The sequence below is a fragment of the Chenopodium album genome, chromosome 11, assembly GCF_948465745.1.
Source record: "Chenopodium album chromosome 11, dcCheAlbu1.1, whole genome shotgun sequence".
NCBI classification, from domain to species: Eukaryota; Viridiplantae; Streptophyta; class Magnoliopsida; order Caryophyllales; family Amaranthaceae; genus Chenopodium; species Chenopodium album.
Window position 1 is genome coordinate 60111075 of NC_137844.1, and position 18185 is coordinate 60129259.

At 33.8% G+C, this 18185-nt stretch overlaps 1 protein-coding gene across 1 annotated transcript; it reads right to left on the reverse strand.

Annotated features, from left to right (window-relative positions):
* Positions 1–1837: 1837 nt before the first annotated feature.
* LOC145567037 (bifunctional adenosine 5'-phosphosulfate phosphorylase/adenylylsulfatase HINT4-like) lies at positions 1838–12949 on the reverse strand. Its single transcript, XM_081626261.1, has 8 exons — positions 12946–12949; positions 9727–9818; positions 9613–9659; positions 9159–9235; positions 9019–9085; positions 8821–8898; positions 8595–8697; positions 1838–2119 (listed from the first exon to the last, which is right to left on the reverse strand). Exons 1-7 carry the CDS (start codon positions 12947–12949, stop codon positions 8595–8597), a joined length of 468 nt encoding a protein of 155 aa, XP_081482387.1. The 3' UTR covers positions 1838–2119.
* Between the last annotated feature and the right edge of the window lie 5236 nt (positions 12950–18185).

The following is an 18185-nucleotide window of genomic DNA, read 5'->3' on the forward strand; positions in this document are numbered from 1 at the left end:
AGACTGAGAGCAACAGGGTTTCTAGGTCTATACATGGGATAGGTGATTACCTAATTAATGTAAAGTAAACAGCTACTTTCACAGTAAGAACCTCATTTCTATAGAAATCAGCTGTAAATGCGATACGCCAATTACTCTGCTGCATCCAATTTCAACACATAACTGAAAAATTAGATGGATATGGATATGGATATGAATATTTAGGTTATCTACAAAATATAGCAAAAAAATGCAGAAAACCATTTTCTATCCAAGTCAATACTTATCATCAGTGAGATCAGTCTGTCACTTCCAAAGAGTTTGAAAGGTTAGCAAAACACTACTCGTACATCTTTTGTCTTTTTTCATTTTAATTTTCTTCAAGATAAAAAATGGTATATCTATATAAGCACAAACATTAAACTTACAATGATCTTAAGTGGGCCAAAACCAGTTCTTTAAGAATCAATTTAAGAGATAAGAAGAGGCAAAGAGCCCATCAAAATAGAACGGGCAAAGAGAGGGTACTACATGGTATCGGATTAATGGCCCAACAAAAAAACAAAAAGAGATGGACCAATGCTCAGAAGCTGACTAGACAGTAGATGATTATTCATGTTTACTAAAGGTGAGAGTCTGCATTTAAGACCACTTTAAAGATTAAAGATTATTCATGTTAATATTATCACACTATATTACAAAACCCTTGTTTCAATTAGTTAAACTAGAATAAAAGGTGGCACTGTGGCAGTACATTAGAGATAATAAAAACCCTGAAGTCCCTGATTAAGAAGAGTCCACTACAAAAATTTGCTAAAGCAATACTCAATGTCACATTTTTCTACCTCGATTGATTGGCTCAAACATGGCATGAATTAGGTTAGGCTAAGCCAAATATTCAAATTAGAAACCTACCCAATTTTAGTCATGTCAGACTGATTTGATCACCAGTAAAGCCTTACAAAGTATTTAGTGAATTTGAAAAAAAAAAAATAAAAAAAAAATAAAAACAATACTCTGCCTACTTTTGCTTAAAAAACTTGAGTATCCATACAAGGACTACAACAAAGTCTTTAGAGTTATTGAATATTTAATCTAAACCCCATTCACTCAATCTCTTAATATATTTATACCTATTACTCGTATTAGTTTACAACTGCTACGAGCAAGTGGTGACTCTATAAACACTGAAAAGACTTGTCTCACATCTGAGCGTGAAACAGCAAAGGATGTATCTCATTGGAAATCACAACCTTGGACACTGAGAATGTTATTATTAAACTAGTCATTCCTAAAACAGAGTGAAAAGTACCCCGACAACAGCCACCAGATTCAAACTTACTACAGTCACAATTCCTAAAATAATTGGGATTTTAATATCCTCCCTAACTGATAGTCTCATCAAGAGGGGATTAATGTTCAAATTCACCATGACACTATCAGATGGATGGGGCCTCTAACCACGTATTTCGTCTGTGTTAGTAACTGTAGAGTAATGGACATATGCATATATCAGTATTGGTAACTGGATCCCCAACATTATATCCTGCTTGCTTATATAGACCACATGGCTCAGGTAGCAAATGAAAATCCAATATGTGTTTGCATCCTAAGGGCACTTGGTTAACAAGAATGAAAGGGATTTTCAAATATCAGTAAAAGTTTTTTTGGCTATCAACTCTAATATTAATTATGGCTATTAACTATTATTAAAAAAAAAAAAAAAAAAAAACCCAATACTCCATAGTAGTGTATTACACAAGTATCATCCCCTCAACCAACACAACCAGAAAACAATAACAAAGCCAGAGATGAACCAACCAGCCAATTAACAGGTCAACTGGGAATTCATTCCCAATAATATAGCATATGTGCAATCAACGAAAGTTTTCTGGAAATCTGTACATCATTGTAATTTTAACAATGACAATTTTGGATAATATAGACATATTAGGCACACAAAGATACACTTTTTACACAGCAGCAACTGACAGCAAGAGATTAACACAAAAGGTTGCACAAGACAGAGCACCATATAGTATGTACACACACATCTGAAACTGACAACAAAAAAATCTTTAGTACCTCGGATAAGTTAAATCTTTATTCTTCTTGAGACACTAAAAGCTACTATCGAATCCTGCAAAAGAAAATGCACATTATCTTACACATTTGGTAAAGCAATTTGTATTAATACAAGACCAAACAGAGTAAGAAGGAAACTACAAATACCTCTGACCAACATTTCAACCACCCCTCTACAAAATAGAATACACTGCTGAGCATCAGAGCATTAATCCCAGTGAATACAGGCTAACCATATCTAAATTATAGGGATAGGCCGAGTAGCCCTATGCTCCTACTAGAGGCATGAAATATTATCCTAAGTCCTATATACATAATAACAAGTAAGAAAAAATGCAGTCACAAATTTAGCTGTTAAACCATATTTGACAAGTTGTGCTTTAAAACAGAATATATATATATATATATATATATATATATATATATATATATATATATATATATATATATATATATATATATATATATATATATATATATATATATATATATATACATATATATATATATATAGATCAACCCAATTCCTTTGAACCTCCCCAACCCAATTATTCTAGAAATGATTTGAATCAAGTAACCTTTTCTCACAACTATCTTTATTGCTTTATTTAGGTACTCTCTTAGTTTTACCTTAGTCTGAAAGTGGGGGTTTTACAAGTGAGTTTCAATAATGTTTTTAGACATTGTCTTAGTAGTAGTTATGGGGCCTTGGGCTTCCAAAGTTGTGTTAATTAGTTAGAGGGCTATCTTGGTTCATTAATTGATTATTAGGACTTTCATTTAGTTTGCTTGCAGAGCAAGTAGGATACATTTATTTTTCCTATATATACTAGTTGTATGTCAATTACTTTAATAGGATGTTTTATAATAAAAAGTTGAGTTTTATTGAGCTTTTGCTTGAAGAGAACTTTGTTAAGGTTCCAACTAGTTGTTAACTAGGGTTTTTGGGATCGTTGCTCCTAAAATCAAACTTAGAAGTCATTGCCTTCTAAGACTATCCTTCAAATTTCCACCATTAAAATCACTCAAATCCTTCCATTAAATATAAACCGTAAAAAATACGCATCAATTTGGTATCAGAGCCAAGTTTTGGTTGTTTTGTTCGCAGCCCATAAAAAAAATAATGTAGATTAATTTTGTCTTCTTTAACAATGTACAACAACGTAGAATAATTTCGGTTTCGGGTTGCCGATTTGCGTGTTGCTTTTTGGTTTGATTTGTTGGAGAAAATTTTTGGTGATTATTATTTGTGAAAATTTATTGCCCATAACTTGTGACAATGTCGACACCCTTGACAAAAGAAGATCTTGATACTATGCTTGTTGATATGATGAAAAATTTTAATACGAGTCTTGAACGAATGAATGAGAAAATTGAGAAGAGTACACAAGAAATTGCTCAAACCAATCCAAGGGTTGAAACTTTGTCTACTCAAGTGGTTAGGGAAGATAAAATAATCAACAATGAACAACCTAGGGGATTCATGAGAAATTTTCCAATTGACAATGACTAAGATTTGAAGTTGTTGGAACTTCCGGAATTTACAGGTGATAGGGATAAGACTTTTTAGATTGGGTTCGTCGGGTGGAAAAGCTCTTTGACTACAAAGGTTTTGATGAGCAAAAAGCCTACAAGGTTGCAAACCTAAAATTGATGAGATATGCTTCTCTATGGTTTGAGAATTTACGTGCCAAGAAATTGAGAGAAGATGAGCCACGAATTAATACTTAGAGTGAGTTGAAAAGACAATTAAGGAAACGGTTCCTACCACGAGAATTTATCCAAGATCAATTCTTGAAATTGAATCATTATGAACAAAAGAGTGATTTGTGCATGCTTTGTGATTTGCAAGAAAAAGAGGAGATGAAGATCGAACGATACATAAAAGGGTTGCCACCTTCAATTTCTCACAAGGTAACATCAAATTATGTGTTTATTGATGATGTCTTAAGGTTGCAGAAGGATTTGAGAAGCAAGAGAAAGAAAAGAAAAATTCTTATTTAAAGGAGAGGAAGTCATTCTTTAATGGTGAGTGTTCGAATCACAACGGTGCTCCCAACTCTAACAATTCGAACAATGAAGGGAAGATGATTGTTGTTACTCCCGAACAAGCTGCAAAGGCGAAAAAAGTTTGTTTCAAGTGCCGAGGCATGGGACACATTGCTAGAGATTGTGGTAACAAAGTGACGGTATCCAAGAAGGAAGATAGAATATTGTTGGCTTATCTTGACCGAGAAGAGAAAGAAAAGAAGAGTACATGTTTGCTCAATACCGAGGAAGAGTTTGATTTTGAAGAGTTTGAAGCTGATCACCATATCGGTATCTTAAGGAGAGTTTTGCACGCTGATCTTGTTCCTCCTACTACACATGAGCAAAAGGAAAATTTGTTCCATACTATATGCAAGGTGGGTGATAGGAGTTGCTCGTTGACCATATATACGGGATCATGCACCAATGTTGCATCTACTAAGTTGGTTGACACAATGAATCTTTCTATTAGGGACCATCCTACTCTTTACAAGCTTAATTGGTTACATGACGGAGATGGACTACAAGTTAAAAGGCAAACTCTGGTAAACTTTTCCATGGGTTCATATTCTGATAGTGTGTGGTGTGATATTTTACCTATGACTGCTTGTTCGATACTCTTGGGTCGTCCTTGGCAACATGATCGAGGGGTGTTAATCAATGGTGTTACAAATGTTTATTCTGGGGACAAGAGAGTCCAATTACATCCTTTACCCCCTAAGGCACCGCCTATTCAAGCTCTTGAGAGTTGTTGATTATGCCTAAGCTTGACAAAAAGGAAAGAAGGGCTAATATGTTTTCATTGAGAAACCAACATCCTTTTAAGATTGGTGACTTTGTTTTCTTATCTTTAAGTGCTCAAAAACTCTTTAATAATTCTAGAGGTAAGAATGAACCATTAGAGGGAGGACCTTTCAAGATTGTGCATAGGGAGAATTATGATACTTTTCAAGTACTTCTTGGAGTGGGAATTTGTGCTACTATGAGGGCTACAGACTTGGTGCCTTGTCTTCCGAACGAAACTTGATGGCAGGTTTTTTAAGAGGGAGGGAATGATGTGAATCGAGTAACCTTTTCTCACAACTATCTTTATTGCTTTATTTAGGTACACTCTTGGTTTTACCTTACTCTTAAAATGGGGGTTTTACCGGTGAGTTTTAATAATGTTTATAGTTATTTAGTTTGCTTTTATTTAGTTTGCTTGCGGAGCAAGTAGGATAGTTTTATTTATATATACTAGTTGTATGTCAATTATTTTAATAAGATGTTTTATAATAAAAAATAGAGTTTTATTGAGCTTTTGCTTGAAGAGAACTTTGTTAAGGTTCAAACTAGTTGTTAACTAGGGTTTTGGGATCGTTCCTCCTAAAATCAAACTTAGAATTCGTTGCCTTCTAAGAATATCCTTCAAATTTCCACCATTAATATCACTCAAATCCCTCCATTAAATATAAACCGTCAAAAATACGCATCAAGAAAGCCATGCTGACTTAGCCCATAACAAGGTCAAATAGGTTACTTTGTCCCACAACAAATCAGAAGCCAAAGAAACGCATCAAAAGCCTAGGGAGTTTCAGTCCAACCATACACACCAAAAAATTTACCCTGAAAGTATTGCCGATAATACTTCCTCTATTCCCCAATATTGGGGCATGAGGATGGGACACAGATTTTAAGAAGAGAAGAGATAGAGAGGAATACAGATAGGGACCTATGTGATGAGGAGAGAGATAGAGGAATAAAGATAGGGACCCGTGTGATGAGGAAAGAGAAAGAGAGGAAACATGTGCAAATAAGAAAAAGTTGCAATATTTGCAAAACTTCCTAAAATGATAATTTTCGCAATATTTGTGAAACTTCCTAAAATGGTAATTGTTGCAATATGCCAATATTTGTGGAACTTCCTAAAATTGGTAATTATTGGCTTTATTGCAATATTTGTAGAATGGAGGAAGTAACAATCTTCTCCTAAAGTGAAAACCTGCAATTTCTCATGCAAACCAAACAACCGTTGCCAAAGGTAACTTTCCACTTCAAAGTGTACTGATCATGTGAACAGTACCCACATCAGCAGAACAAAGCAAGCAGATATCAGGTGATATAACCTAACCCGGCCATCGCTTTTAAAAGACACCCTTGCTTTCTGAATGAAGCATGTTACTGGAAAAGCTAGAAACCAAAGGGGTTGATTCATATATTTGAGAAATTATTTGCAAGAAAAAGTGCCTGTTGATAGTGCACCTAACTCAAAATTCCATTCCTCTAATAGAGAAGTGACTCCGCTAACTCCCTATCATGTTGTGACCTCCAAAACCGTAGAATCTCAAGCACTATCACCATAGAGAATTAAAGAGTAAAGACCAGCAACATGCAGGTTATGGAGAGTAGACACTGGGATATTCGAAAGAATCAGGCACTAAAAGGTTGCTCTCATCTCCAAACATCTTTCCAAAGATAAATATGACACCATCTCATTCCTTGAACCTCACTGAATAGGAGAATAAAAAAAGACTAATGAAACAAACCTTCAAGGACAACCAAGTTTCACTCTAAGAGCCCCTTGTGCAACCAACCCAATATAGTGCATATATATGCTCCTAAAAACTAGATGCCAAAGGGACTGAGAATCAAAAGGAAAACACCACAACCATTTTCCTACAAGCGCAACATATTTTGACATCACTTTCCAAAGCCAAGACCTCCTGCTTTCGGTCAACACAACAGATCCCAACTCATATGACAATCTTTCCTTATATTGGTTGCCCCACACTGCAAAAATACTCCTCATCATTCTCTCCATTCACTTGCAACAGAAATCAGAATTTGATCAGGGAGAGATAATAGAGATGGATACTAGACAAGAATGATTGAGCCAAACTTCCCCCCCCCCCCCCCCCCAACCCAAAAAAAAAAAAAAAAGACTATCTTTCACCCATCAAGCTGGCTAAATATCCTCAAAATAATTGTTTCCCTAAATATTTTCGAATGTGGGTAATCTCCAAGAGGCAAACCCAAGTTCATCCTCGACTTGGCATCTAACAATAGCTGCAGTCTGAGCACAATATGTTTTTGCCTAATATATTACATTTAGAAAAATTTAGGCCTGAAACCACCTCACATATCTATATCACAGTAAGAATTCTAATTAGACCGCCATTAAAAAAAAAAAATCAAAAAAAAAAAAGTGTAGTCCACATATTGCAAATAGGAAACATGCACCTCTTCTCTCCCAGCTTTTGACCTTCGATTTTTTCCTCAACCACAACGGCACAACCTTATTCGACATGCTCTCTAGATTGAGTGACTAGCATTCCTTGAAGCTCTTATCAATAGGTTTGGGGCTCTAAAATACATTAGCTATTCAAAAATTACCAAATCCCCGCCAAAACCGACACAGTTTGATCTTAGTTTTCATCCATAATTGAAAGTGCAAAAACATGCAATTTAGCAAGACTCGCATATACTTTATAAGGCCTGCCTTGCAAAGATCAACCAAAGATGGAAGGCTAGTCTTGCAAAGAGGCAGGGAACCATTGATACATGATATATCATATTGAGTAAAAAATGAAGTGTTTTGTCACTGTGAGGCATGTATAGAGGGATTCATACATTCAAGTATTTAACCTATAAACGCCTAAACCAATCTAAAGGAAGACCATAACATCACTGGGCACTGGCTACTCCTTCTGATGCAGAGGCAGATCATCTTGATTTTTCAAGACCACAATAGCTGAAAATTTTCTCTGGCAACAAGTCTGAAACAAATTTATCTTAGGTTAACGTCACTTTTAAGTGCCGTATCTAAACAATGACACTAATTGGCTGACAAATACATTATTGCTTTTAACAGAATACAAGTGTTAAGTTGACTCATTGAGTCAGAGTGTCTACTAATAATAATGCTTGATCACCCTTAATCAAGTGCTCTCAAAGAAAACTGTGCCTTACTTGCAGGTAAAAAGGACTGACTGAGAGGTTTAGAGTGACAGAGCACTATACCATATTTAATCACCACAGCACTACAGTAGTGACAGAACCAAGCCAATTTACTAAGTTGTTTTATCTTTTAATGTATTAATAGTAGACCAACTTCAAGAAAAATTCCAAAAACGCAAATTAAAGCTATGGCTTAAATAATCTTCTGTCTAATTGCATTTTCAATGTACCACAGCTTAGTAAATTGGCTTAGATAATCTTCTGTCTAATTGCATTTTTAATGTACCACAGCTTAACATTCCCCATATAAACATGGAGATCTAACCTACACGAGCAAAAATTAGTTAGATGTTTGCAAAACCACATGATGCTACAATCTGCTCACTTGAATAGCTTAAAAAGTTTCATATCATATTCCCTCAAAAGTCTAAAGAGTCCATAAAGCACACGATATGGATCATGTGCTGCATGATTCATTGAATTTCAGCAGCTACATACTGTACTTCATATATTAAAATTATCCCGAGGTCTCTAGATTATAATGCAGTGAGGATTGAAAGGTATACCTATATTTGGGAAAACTGTGAGGGCTTAAGTTTCTCCAAGAGGGTCTCTGCTTGAATGAATCCACCAAGTGGACCCAATGACGAGTATTTAATAAATTTCCAGCTGCAAAAAAAAAAAAAAAAAAAAAAAAAAAAAAAAAAAAACTTTACCAATTTCCAAAATAAAGGAACGACAAAAACCAGACACGACTATAAAATTTTTAGAAAAATAGAAAGGAAATTCTACCATGGTATAAAAGGAAGTGCCAGGCAATGAAGGTGCAGATGGTCAACACTATTAAACGGGGGTTGGTGAAAGCCAAATCTGCCACATGAAGCCAAGGACCAAAATAACAATACTAGTGAGGAGCATGAAAAAAAAGAAGAGATGCAGCAGAAAGGCGAATGTAAAATAGGAGCCAGAGTAGCAAATGGGAAGCAATACCTATGCTCATTAGACTGAGCAGCATCTTGTTGTAACAGCGATTTACCAACATTAAGCATGTGACTCACTGGAGATAACAAGATCCTATATTAAAATTATGATTGAATTCAAAAATGGGAACTGAAGATGAGTGGCATTACCCAAAGTATAGTGTTGTTGTCCTCTTTGAAGGTTTTTCACTGTTGGGATGTGCTCAATAGGGATGACCAAGTAATGCCTGCGAAATTTTGGTAACAAACAGCAACATATGAAATGTACATTGTATAACAGATGCCAAAACCCTAGCAAACTCTAATCTCATAAGATAATCCTGCGAAATTTTGGTAACAAACAGTATCATATGAAATGTACATTGTAAAACAGATGCCAAAACCCTAGCAAACTCTAATCTCAGAAGATAATCCTGTGAAATTTTGGTAACAAACAGTATCATATGAAATGTACATTGTAAAACAGATGCCAAAACCCTAGCAAACTCTAATCTCAGAAGATAATCTTGCAAACAGTGTAATGTGTTGTGAAATATACAATTGAAGCCAATGTCGAATGCAACTGGCTAATTAGATAACACGAAAGGAATAATCAAAGACACACCGGAAGGCGGAAGGGTTGATGTCCTGAAAAGCGACGATACGTTCATCCTGCAAAATCAAATCCATATTAAAAGAATCGGCGAATTTCGAAAATAAATAGGGGATGGGAGAAAACCTGGTAAAGCAGGCGTGTAGTGGTGGGAATCCGAGCAATTTGGCAAAAGATGCACGCCGACGTTGACCTCTTTTCGCACTTCTCTCGCCGTGCTCAACACTTCATCGTTTCACAAAATTTCAACCAGTTATTAGATTGTGCAATTACGCCATTGAGAGTTGAGACTCAGTCCTTGCCTCCTTGGTGGTGAGCCGGGTGACAAATAACACCCGTGTACTCTTGGAAAGATTTGAATAAACCATTCATCCAACTAGCTGAAATTGGTAATCAGGCTCCATTCTTGAGGTCTGTTTAGACTTATTGAAAATTAGTGCTCGTGCATCACACGGATTTAACCAAAAAATTTAATTTTGTGTAAATTAAAGTTGCATATTATTGAAATAGTAAAATCAATACGTGACTTATTACAACAATAATAATAATGTTTGGTACTCTACTCCTTAATTCAATGGTACAAACGAAGTGAAAAAGAAAAACAAACAAAAATAAAGATGTGATATGGTAAAATGGGATTAAATAGAGGAAATGGAGTTTAGCTGATAGTCAAAGTGATCTTGCTATTTTTTGGAGAAAAGAAAATAGTCACATTAATTTATTTTTCCCAGCACAATATAAAATGCATCTCATCTCATTATATAAAAAAGTATGATTACCCAAAAAAATAACCAAATAAGATATCGATTATATTATACAAATATTATTTTAAAAGATTTTGGCAAGAAAAGATACGAATTATAATATTTAGAATAAAATTTTAGTTAATTGCGTATACATAGAAAATATAAGAAAACCAATAACAAATCATATTATATAAATATTCTCTAAAGCTTTTTTGGCAATGGAGGGAAAATGACAACACCAAGAAAAGACACGTGTGTCATTCTTGGTGTCTGCTTTAGTATTATGTTATTGATAACTAAACTCAACTAAAAAAAGTTAAAATGAATTGTTTATAAGATAAAGGAAATTAGGCACTGAATTGAATTGAGTTGAGTTGAACTAAACTGAAATGTGTTGAGTTGAAATAAACAGAACTGAAGTTGAATAAGCATTGAGTCATTAAGGGTGATGACTTAAATCATGGGAATGTGTGCATCATTTGATGGATTATAAGAAGCTGCTACTAGAGGAAAATTGGTAAGTGGAAGTGATGTACATTTGTCAAGAAAGAAACAGAGCTATAGATTGACTAACCTAGCTAATCAAGGAGTATTTCAAAACAACTAGGGGTGAAAGTAACACGGTTCAAAACTGAAAACCGAACCAAATTAACAATTCGATTTGGATTTTTTCGATTTTCGGTTTTCGGTTTGGATCGGTTCCAAAAATCCAAAATCGAAATATTTCGGTTTGGATTCGGTTTGGGGCTTCAAAAAACCGAACACCGAAATTCCAAACCGAATTATACAAGCCCAAATACCCCAGCCCATTTCCCCTCCATATATAAGCCTAAACCCTAATTTTCTTTCCCTCTTCTCCATTTTCTCTTTCCTTTCTTCTGAACTTTATATCTCCGCATCTCCCTGCCTCCTTCACCAAGTCACCACCTCCCTAAATTCTCCCCCTTTTCTCACTAGTCACCACCTCGCGCGAACACCACCACCTCATGATCTCCCTCACCAACTTGTAAGAACTCTGAGGTACAAGTTCAGATCTTGCGTATTCTAGGTTGCGAGTTGCGAGTTGAGGCTCCCTCACCACCTTGCGCGAACAACTCCCTCACCACCTTGCGGCTCCCTTATGCGTGTTCCCTCACCAATACCTCCATCACTTTCACTCAAAGGTAATAGATCTACTCCACTTTTATGTTTGAATTAATTCCATTGATGTTGGTTGTTTATTTTCTGATTTTTTTTCCCCAATTGTGTTGGTTTTTATGTTCGAAATCTTTGAATTAATTCCATTGACTGTTGCCCTTAGTTGTCACTTGTTTTTTAGATTATACATCACACTTTAATTTGATTGTTTTAGTTTGGCTGTTCTGTATTTTAAGCTCGGAACTTTAAGTTAGATTATATGTTTATATGTTGTTCTAAATTTTAAGTTTGTTTATATTATATGTTGTTCTGATGAATTTTAAGTTTGTTGTTTATTTCAAGCTCATTTACTGCTCTATATATGGCTATGCATGCATGGTAAATCTTCCAATTATTAATGGCTTAGTAGTACTGTGGAGTATGAACTCTAAGTTCGTCAGTCCCTTCCATATGTTGCATTGTGTTGATATGTTGTTTATTTCTTTTTTGAAACAGAAGGTCAACAAATATGGGTAATGTTCAAGGGACTGTTGGTGAAGAGTAGAAGTTGCCGAGTTGAAGCTGCCAATCCTACCATGTCGAATTAAGCTGCTGTAGTTGAATTAAGTTGGTGTAATTCCTCGTATTTTTATACGTATTTTAATTAAAATAAGTATTTTGAGAAGTATTTAATTAAATTGAAATGTTTTATTTAAAGTATTTTAATTATTTATTTTAATAAGTTTGAAAATATTTTATAAAAGGAAAGTTTATTTAATTAATTATTTTAAGTTGGGGTTTAATTTAGGAAAGTTTTATTTTAAGTAAAGTTTTATTAGGGATGGGATTAGGAAAATAAAAAAAAGTAAAGTTTAGGGAGAAGGGTCTTAGAGAAGGGGTATAAATATCCCACATATGAGGCAAATCAACTTTGCCCAGAGTGGAGAAAACCCAAGGTAAACTTCTCTCCCTTTTCTTTTTATTTTTCTTTTCTTTTTCTTTCTCTTTTTCCCCTTCCCCTTTTTCGGCTCCCCCTTACCGCCGGCCACCACCACCACCGGTGGGCCGCCAGCGCCAGCCACCAACAGCAGCAGCCGGCGGCTGGCGGTAGCTGGCAGTGGTGGCCGACCAACCACCTTTTTCCGAAAAAAAAATAAATTAAAACTTTATTTTTTTTTTAAAAAAAAAACCTATTTAATCCTAGGTCTAAATATTAATTATGGGTTTTGTGATTTAATTTTTGATGTTTGATTATGAGTATTATGTTAATTAATTTTCAGATTATGTTTTTAATAAAAAAAGCCCCAATTTTTGAAACCCTAGATTCTTGATTTGTAAATTATTGAAAGATTATGATATATAATGGTGTAAACCTTTGAATAAAGTGTTTAAGGCTAAATTACAGCAAGTTTTCATTAAAATATAGTGCTGGATTTTTTGGTTGTGTATGAAAAATCAAGTTTCTTTAAGGAATTTTAATTACCCATTTATTGGGATTAAAGCATGATGTTTTAAATATAATTTCAGCTTATTTTAAATAAATTATGAGGGGTTTTATAATAGTATATATTGCTGGAAATTTGTGTAGAGTGGATTTTAATACTCTTCTATAATTTTAAATTGTAGGAGACTTTGAAGTGAGCGATTTTTATTAATTGTGGCGATATTAAGATCGTATACAAGGTACGTTCACGTACTTAGCATAATTATGTTGATGTAATAGCATGCTAAATGTGTTTGATTGATTACAAGTAGTATCATGCTAGGTTTGGATTGGAAATTATGATTTGGATGTTATTGGGGATTGGATTATGAAGCATGATTTATTTGTGATGGATTATTGGATGGAAAATAATAGTTTGGAATATTATTTATGAACCACATATTTATTTATGGCATGTTAGAGAGCTTGTTTTATTATGGTTTGACTTTACTTTTGTTGATTGACTTTTTAAGTTGACTTGTTTTGAAAGGTTTTGAAATTTGTTTTCCGCTGTGTGTCTTTGATAGTTGCCTTAGTCGTTTTCACGGTGGCGGTAATGTCTTAGATATTCCTATTTAAGGTTTTAAACAGGGCAAAACAAGTATTTTAAAGAAAGGAATTTCTAGGGTGTTACAGTTGGTGCCATGTTGATTTCAACTGCTATGGACTGTTATCTCATTTAAATTGACTTTTAATTCATTTTTAAAACTTTAATTAATTTTATTCTAATGGCTGAACAATTTTTTTTTATTATGTTATTTCCTATTTAGGCAAAATTAGGCTTAAAGACTTGAGTGTTTGGAAGCTTTTTCTTCAAAATTTATAATGAACAATTGAATGGGTAAAAAATTTAGGCCCTTAAAAGGGCCAAAACAATAAGGCTAATTAAAATTCCAATTAAAAACCCAATATTTAAGGCCCAAAACGACAGCCTAAAAAAATTCGTTTTGGATTGGATTCATTTTTCAAAACCGAATTATTTCGATTTGGATTGGATTGGATTGAATCCAAATTTCAAAAATCCAAAACCAAAATAATTCGGTTTGGTGTAAAATCCAAACCGAATACCAAACTTTCACCCTTAAAAACAACAAAATGTATTCAATTCCCAACTTTATTCTTAGGTTGTATTTTACATGATAATAGGGTTGGTGTGGCTTTCTCGCGGACTGTCCCATCATAGAATTTTTTTATTTACTTATTTATTTTTCTTTTTTTTTGTATGGGGTCTAGCCCCACATAAGAACATAAATAATTATAAGGATGCTAAAATTATTTCCCATTTTCTCTCTTCTTTCCTCCGCTTGACACATCACACTCTCTTCCCTCCACGTCACTTTCTACTATCTCTATCCCTTTACTCATCCTCTTTCTTAAATATTTCCAACATCAATGAGTATCCTTTCCCATTTTCTCTCTCCTGTTTACATATACCCCACTATACATGCTCAAAATAAAAGTCCGTCAAATTATACTGATTTTATGGAGGAAAAAAATTATTACCGTTGGGGTTTTTTTTTTTTTTTTTTTTTTTTTTTTTTTAAATATGACCATTTGAGATATTATTGCTATATAGAAATAATTGCACTTTAAATTTAAAATCATGAACAATAATTCCCCACAATTTGAAATTTCATCGTTGAGCACTAGTTTCCCAGAATTACTGACACTACTAAATTTTATCCCCATCTTTTCATTTTTTTTAATAATAAAAAATGCCAACTTGGCAACTTTTTGGCACACTAGCCAAGGTTTTGCATCCTTTACACCAAAAGGAAAAGAGTAAATCTTTTTCCTAATAGTATCTTTTTAGCAATGTTGACATAAATAAGGAAGTTGAAAAGGACACCTAAAAGAATTATAATCCTTGTGAATGTTGGTGCTCTAAACACAACAAATAATTGAAAATTTTGGAAAAACCAAAAACCAAAAAAAAAAAAAAAACTTTTTAAAAGCATCATTTTGCAAAAAAAAAAAAAAAAAAAAAAAAAAAAAAAAAAAAAAAAAAAAAAACCCTTTTATATGCTTTTTGGTAAAAGAAAACCTGATTATTTTAGCATTTTGGAAAAAAAAAACGATTGAGAATTTTTGTTGTTGAAGACAACCTAATGTCTCTAATTTACCTAATTAACCTCTAATTTCTTCCAATTACCCCTCTAACTCTCATTTAATCATTTTATAGTTAAATTAATTTACATATTAAAAAAAAAAAACCACCACCCCCAACACCAGCTAGCGCATCCACCCCTTCCCTTTCCCTCGACAGCAGCCCCCCTCCCTAAATTGAGTCGCCATTTGTATGGTGCACTCGGGTGCATATAACAAATTCTAATGACTATGTGACTATGTGCGTGCGTCCCATCTCCACCGTCAAGAGACCGCCCTTCTTTTCCTCCTTACCCTCACTGCAACCATCCACCCCTCTCTAAACCCTAACCCCGATAAGTCACAACCCTCCCCTCCTCTTCCTAACCTGCCCCCTATCGGAAAATCGGGTGACCCTACCTAACCCAAACCCCTACCTAAAATACAACGAACGAAATCCAATCCATCCTAAACTGCTACCGTGAAGTCGCGAACCCCCAGCCCTCGGGCCACCCATGCCTTTTGTCGCCAAATCCACACAACCCAACCCAAGCCCACCTAGGGGTGTCCATTATTCAGATTAAAACCGAAATCCAATCCAATTCAAATCGAATTATTAATTCGGATCGAATTCGAACTTTAAATTAGATCGGATCGGATTGAACTTGTTTTATAATTCGGATTTTCGGATCAGATCGGATTAACCTTGTTTGGATCCAAATAACCGAAATATGAAACTATCATTTTACAAATAAGATTTGTTAATATTTATCATGTTCAAGTATGCTTATATTTAGGCCCCGTTCTCTTCACCTTAATTTTGCTGAACTGAAATTATTTTTACTGAACTGAAATTATTTTTGCAGAACTTAAATTATTTTTACTGAACTTAAATTAATTTTACTGAACTGAAATTATTTTTGCTGAACTGAAATTATTTTTACTGATTTTCTATTATAATTCTTCTTTAAGAAAACTGAATTTTACTGAACTGAAATTATTTTTCCTGAACTGAAATTATTTTTCCTGAACTAAAATTAATTTTACTAAACTGAACTTATTTTTACTGAATTGAAATTATTTTTACTTAATATTATTTTTTTAAGGTGAAGAGAACAGGGCCTTACATTAATATTGACTACTTAAACTATGTTTCCAACATTTGTATTAATCATGTACAATTATCTTTCAAGAATTGAATTTTCATAATTGTATTTTTATTTTTATAATCGCATTAGATGATAAAAATTTGTAACGTATTTTAATTCGGATTTTTGGATCGGATCCAAAAATCAAATACCGAATATTAATTCGGATTGGATTTGGTGAGGAATTCGGAATGGATTGGATTTGAAAATTAAAAACCGAATTTTTTTCGGATTGGATTGGATTTGGCCCAAATCCAAACCGAAAACCAAATGGACACCCCTTAGCCCACTTGCTTCCGTCGGAAAAAATTGAACTCCCTGCGAAACCCCACCCCTGCAGCCAAATCGAGTTTTTCGTGGTGGTGGAAAGGAGGGGGGGTTTTCAGGTTAGGGTTTAGGAAGGTGTGTGATCGTAGCGAAGGGAAAGGGAAGGGGGTTTCCTGGGGTGGGGGGTTCCAGGCGGTGACTCGGTTGGGGGAGGGGGAAACTTGGAGGGTGTCTGATCTATTTTGAAAAATTAATATAGACTTAATGGTGGTAGTCATTAAAGGTGTTTTGTACACAATTATCATTTGTCAAGGATACCTTGTACATTCAAAACTTTTCAAGGGTACATTGATGCTAAAATCTCAGGGTACATGAACAATTTCCTAAAAACAAAGCATAATTATTGATATTTTTGCAAACGTAAAACTCCAACAATCAACATTGCAATTGAAAAATAAAGAAGAAAGTACATATCTTTTATTGCAAACAAAATATGACAACTGGGTAGCCATTATATTTCAAAGCCATTTCAAAACATTAATAATAAACAAAAATCAATAAAATTATAATTAAATCATGAATTTATGCATGATTGTTGTAAATCCAAGTTAAACAATTAATTAAATATTAAAATCAATAAAATATATATTTATTTATACTTATATATTAAAAAGTGTTTCTAAAACAGAATATATTCCGTGTGTCACTTTTTTTAAGTTCAACATGTCAGCAATATGTGCCACATGTCACTATAAACATGGCATGTCATCCTCACAACATGTATAAGGTTTTGCATCTAAAAAATGCTTATAACAAGACTTGAACTCAAGACCAACAAGTCTTAAGTTACAAGTCTTACCACCTTAGCCATTTATTAATTGTGTTTTTTATCCAACAAAATTATAGTTAACTTAGATAAGTTAATCTATGGTTTATTGCACTATTTGTTTCCATTATGTAATGATTGAGTTTAACAACTAAAAAATGTTTAGAGCAGGACTTAAACTCGAAACTAACAAATCTTACTATCTAAACAATCAAACTAGATTAGTAAACTAAACAAGTACAAACTAGCAACTCGAGGCATCGCACGGGCCACACACTAGTTATAATTAAATCATGAACGTTATGCATAATTGTTGTAAATCCAAGTTAAATAATTGAAAATTAACTACTCATGTTGAATTATATCATGCATAACCGTTGTAATCCAAGTACTTGTCTTTTATCATGGTCATATATGTATTTCCTATGAAAACTTTAAGTGAATCACGAATGACATGCACAATTGTTATAATGCATGTAATAACTCACGACATCGTTTATGCCTATAAACTAGTAAGACCTTGTTCATTTCACCTTATTTATATTAATTAATTTGAAATCATATTTGGGGAAATTATTTATACTGATTATTTATTATATTTTTTCTTTGAAAGTATTGATTTTTACTGAATATAAATTAATTTTATGTTTTGTAATGAACTTAAATGTTACTAAAGTAAAATTACCTTTGTTGACACTGTAGTATACTATGAATTGAAATTATTTTTCTTGAAATTTTTGCACATATGAAAAAGGCTTGCATGTGTAAAAAAAATAAAAATTTGCACTCGCCCCGTGACACAGACGCTCCCGCAGTCCCGCCAATCCGCCATGGCTTTAACAGTTACAACGTAACACTCAAAGTCTCAGATTTGACAGGTTATACGGAGTAAATACAAGTATTTTTTATTTTTA

Bases quoted from the DNA above. Each gene is read 5' to 3' on its own strand.
- LOC145567037 (XM_081626261.1), bottom strand. The intron at 9,236-9,612 runs GTGTGTCTTTGA...AAAATTTCGCAG, and splicing joins ATCAACCCTTCCGCCTTCCG to GCATTACTTGGTCATCCCTA. The intron at 9,086-9,158 runs GTAATGCCACTC...TGTTATCTCCAG, and splicing joins ACAACAACACTATACTTTGG to TGAGTCACATGCTTAATGTT.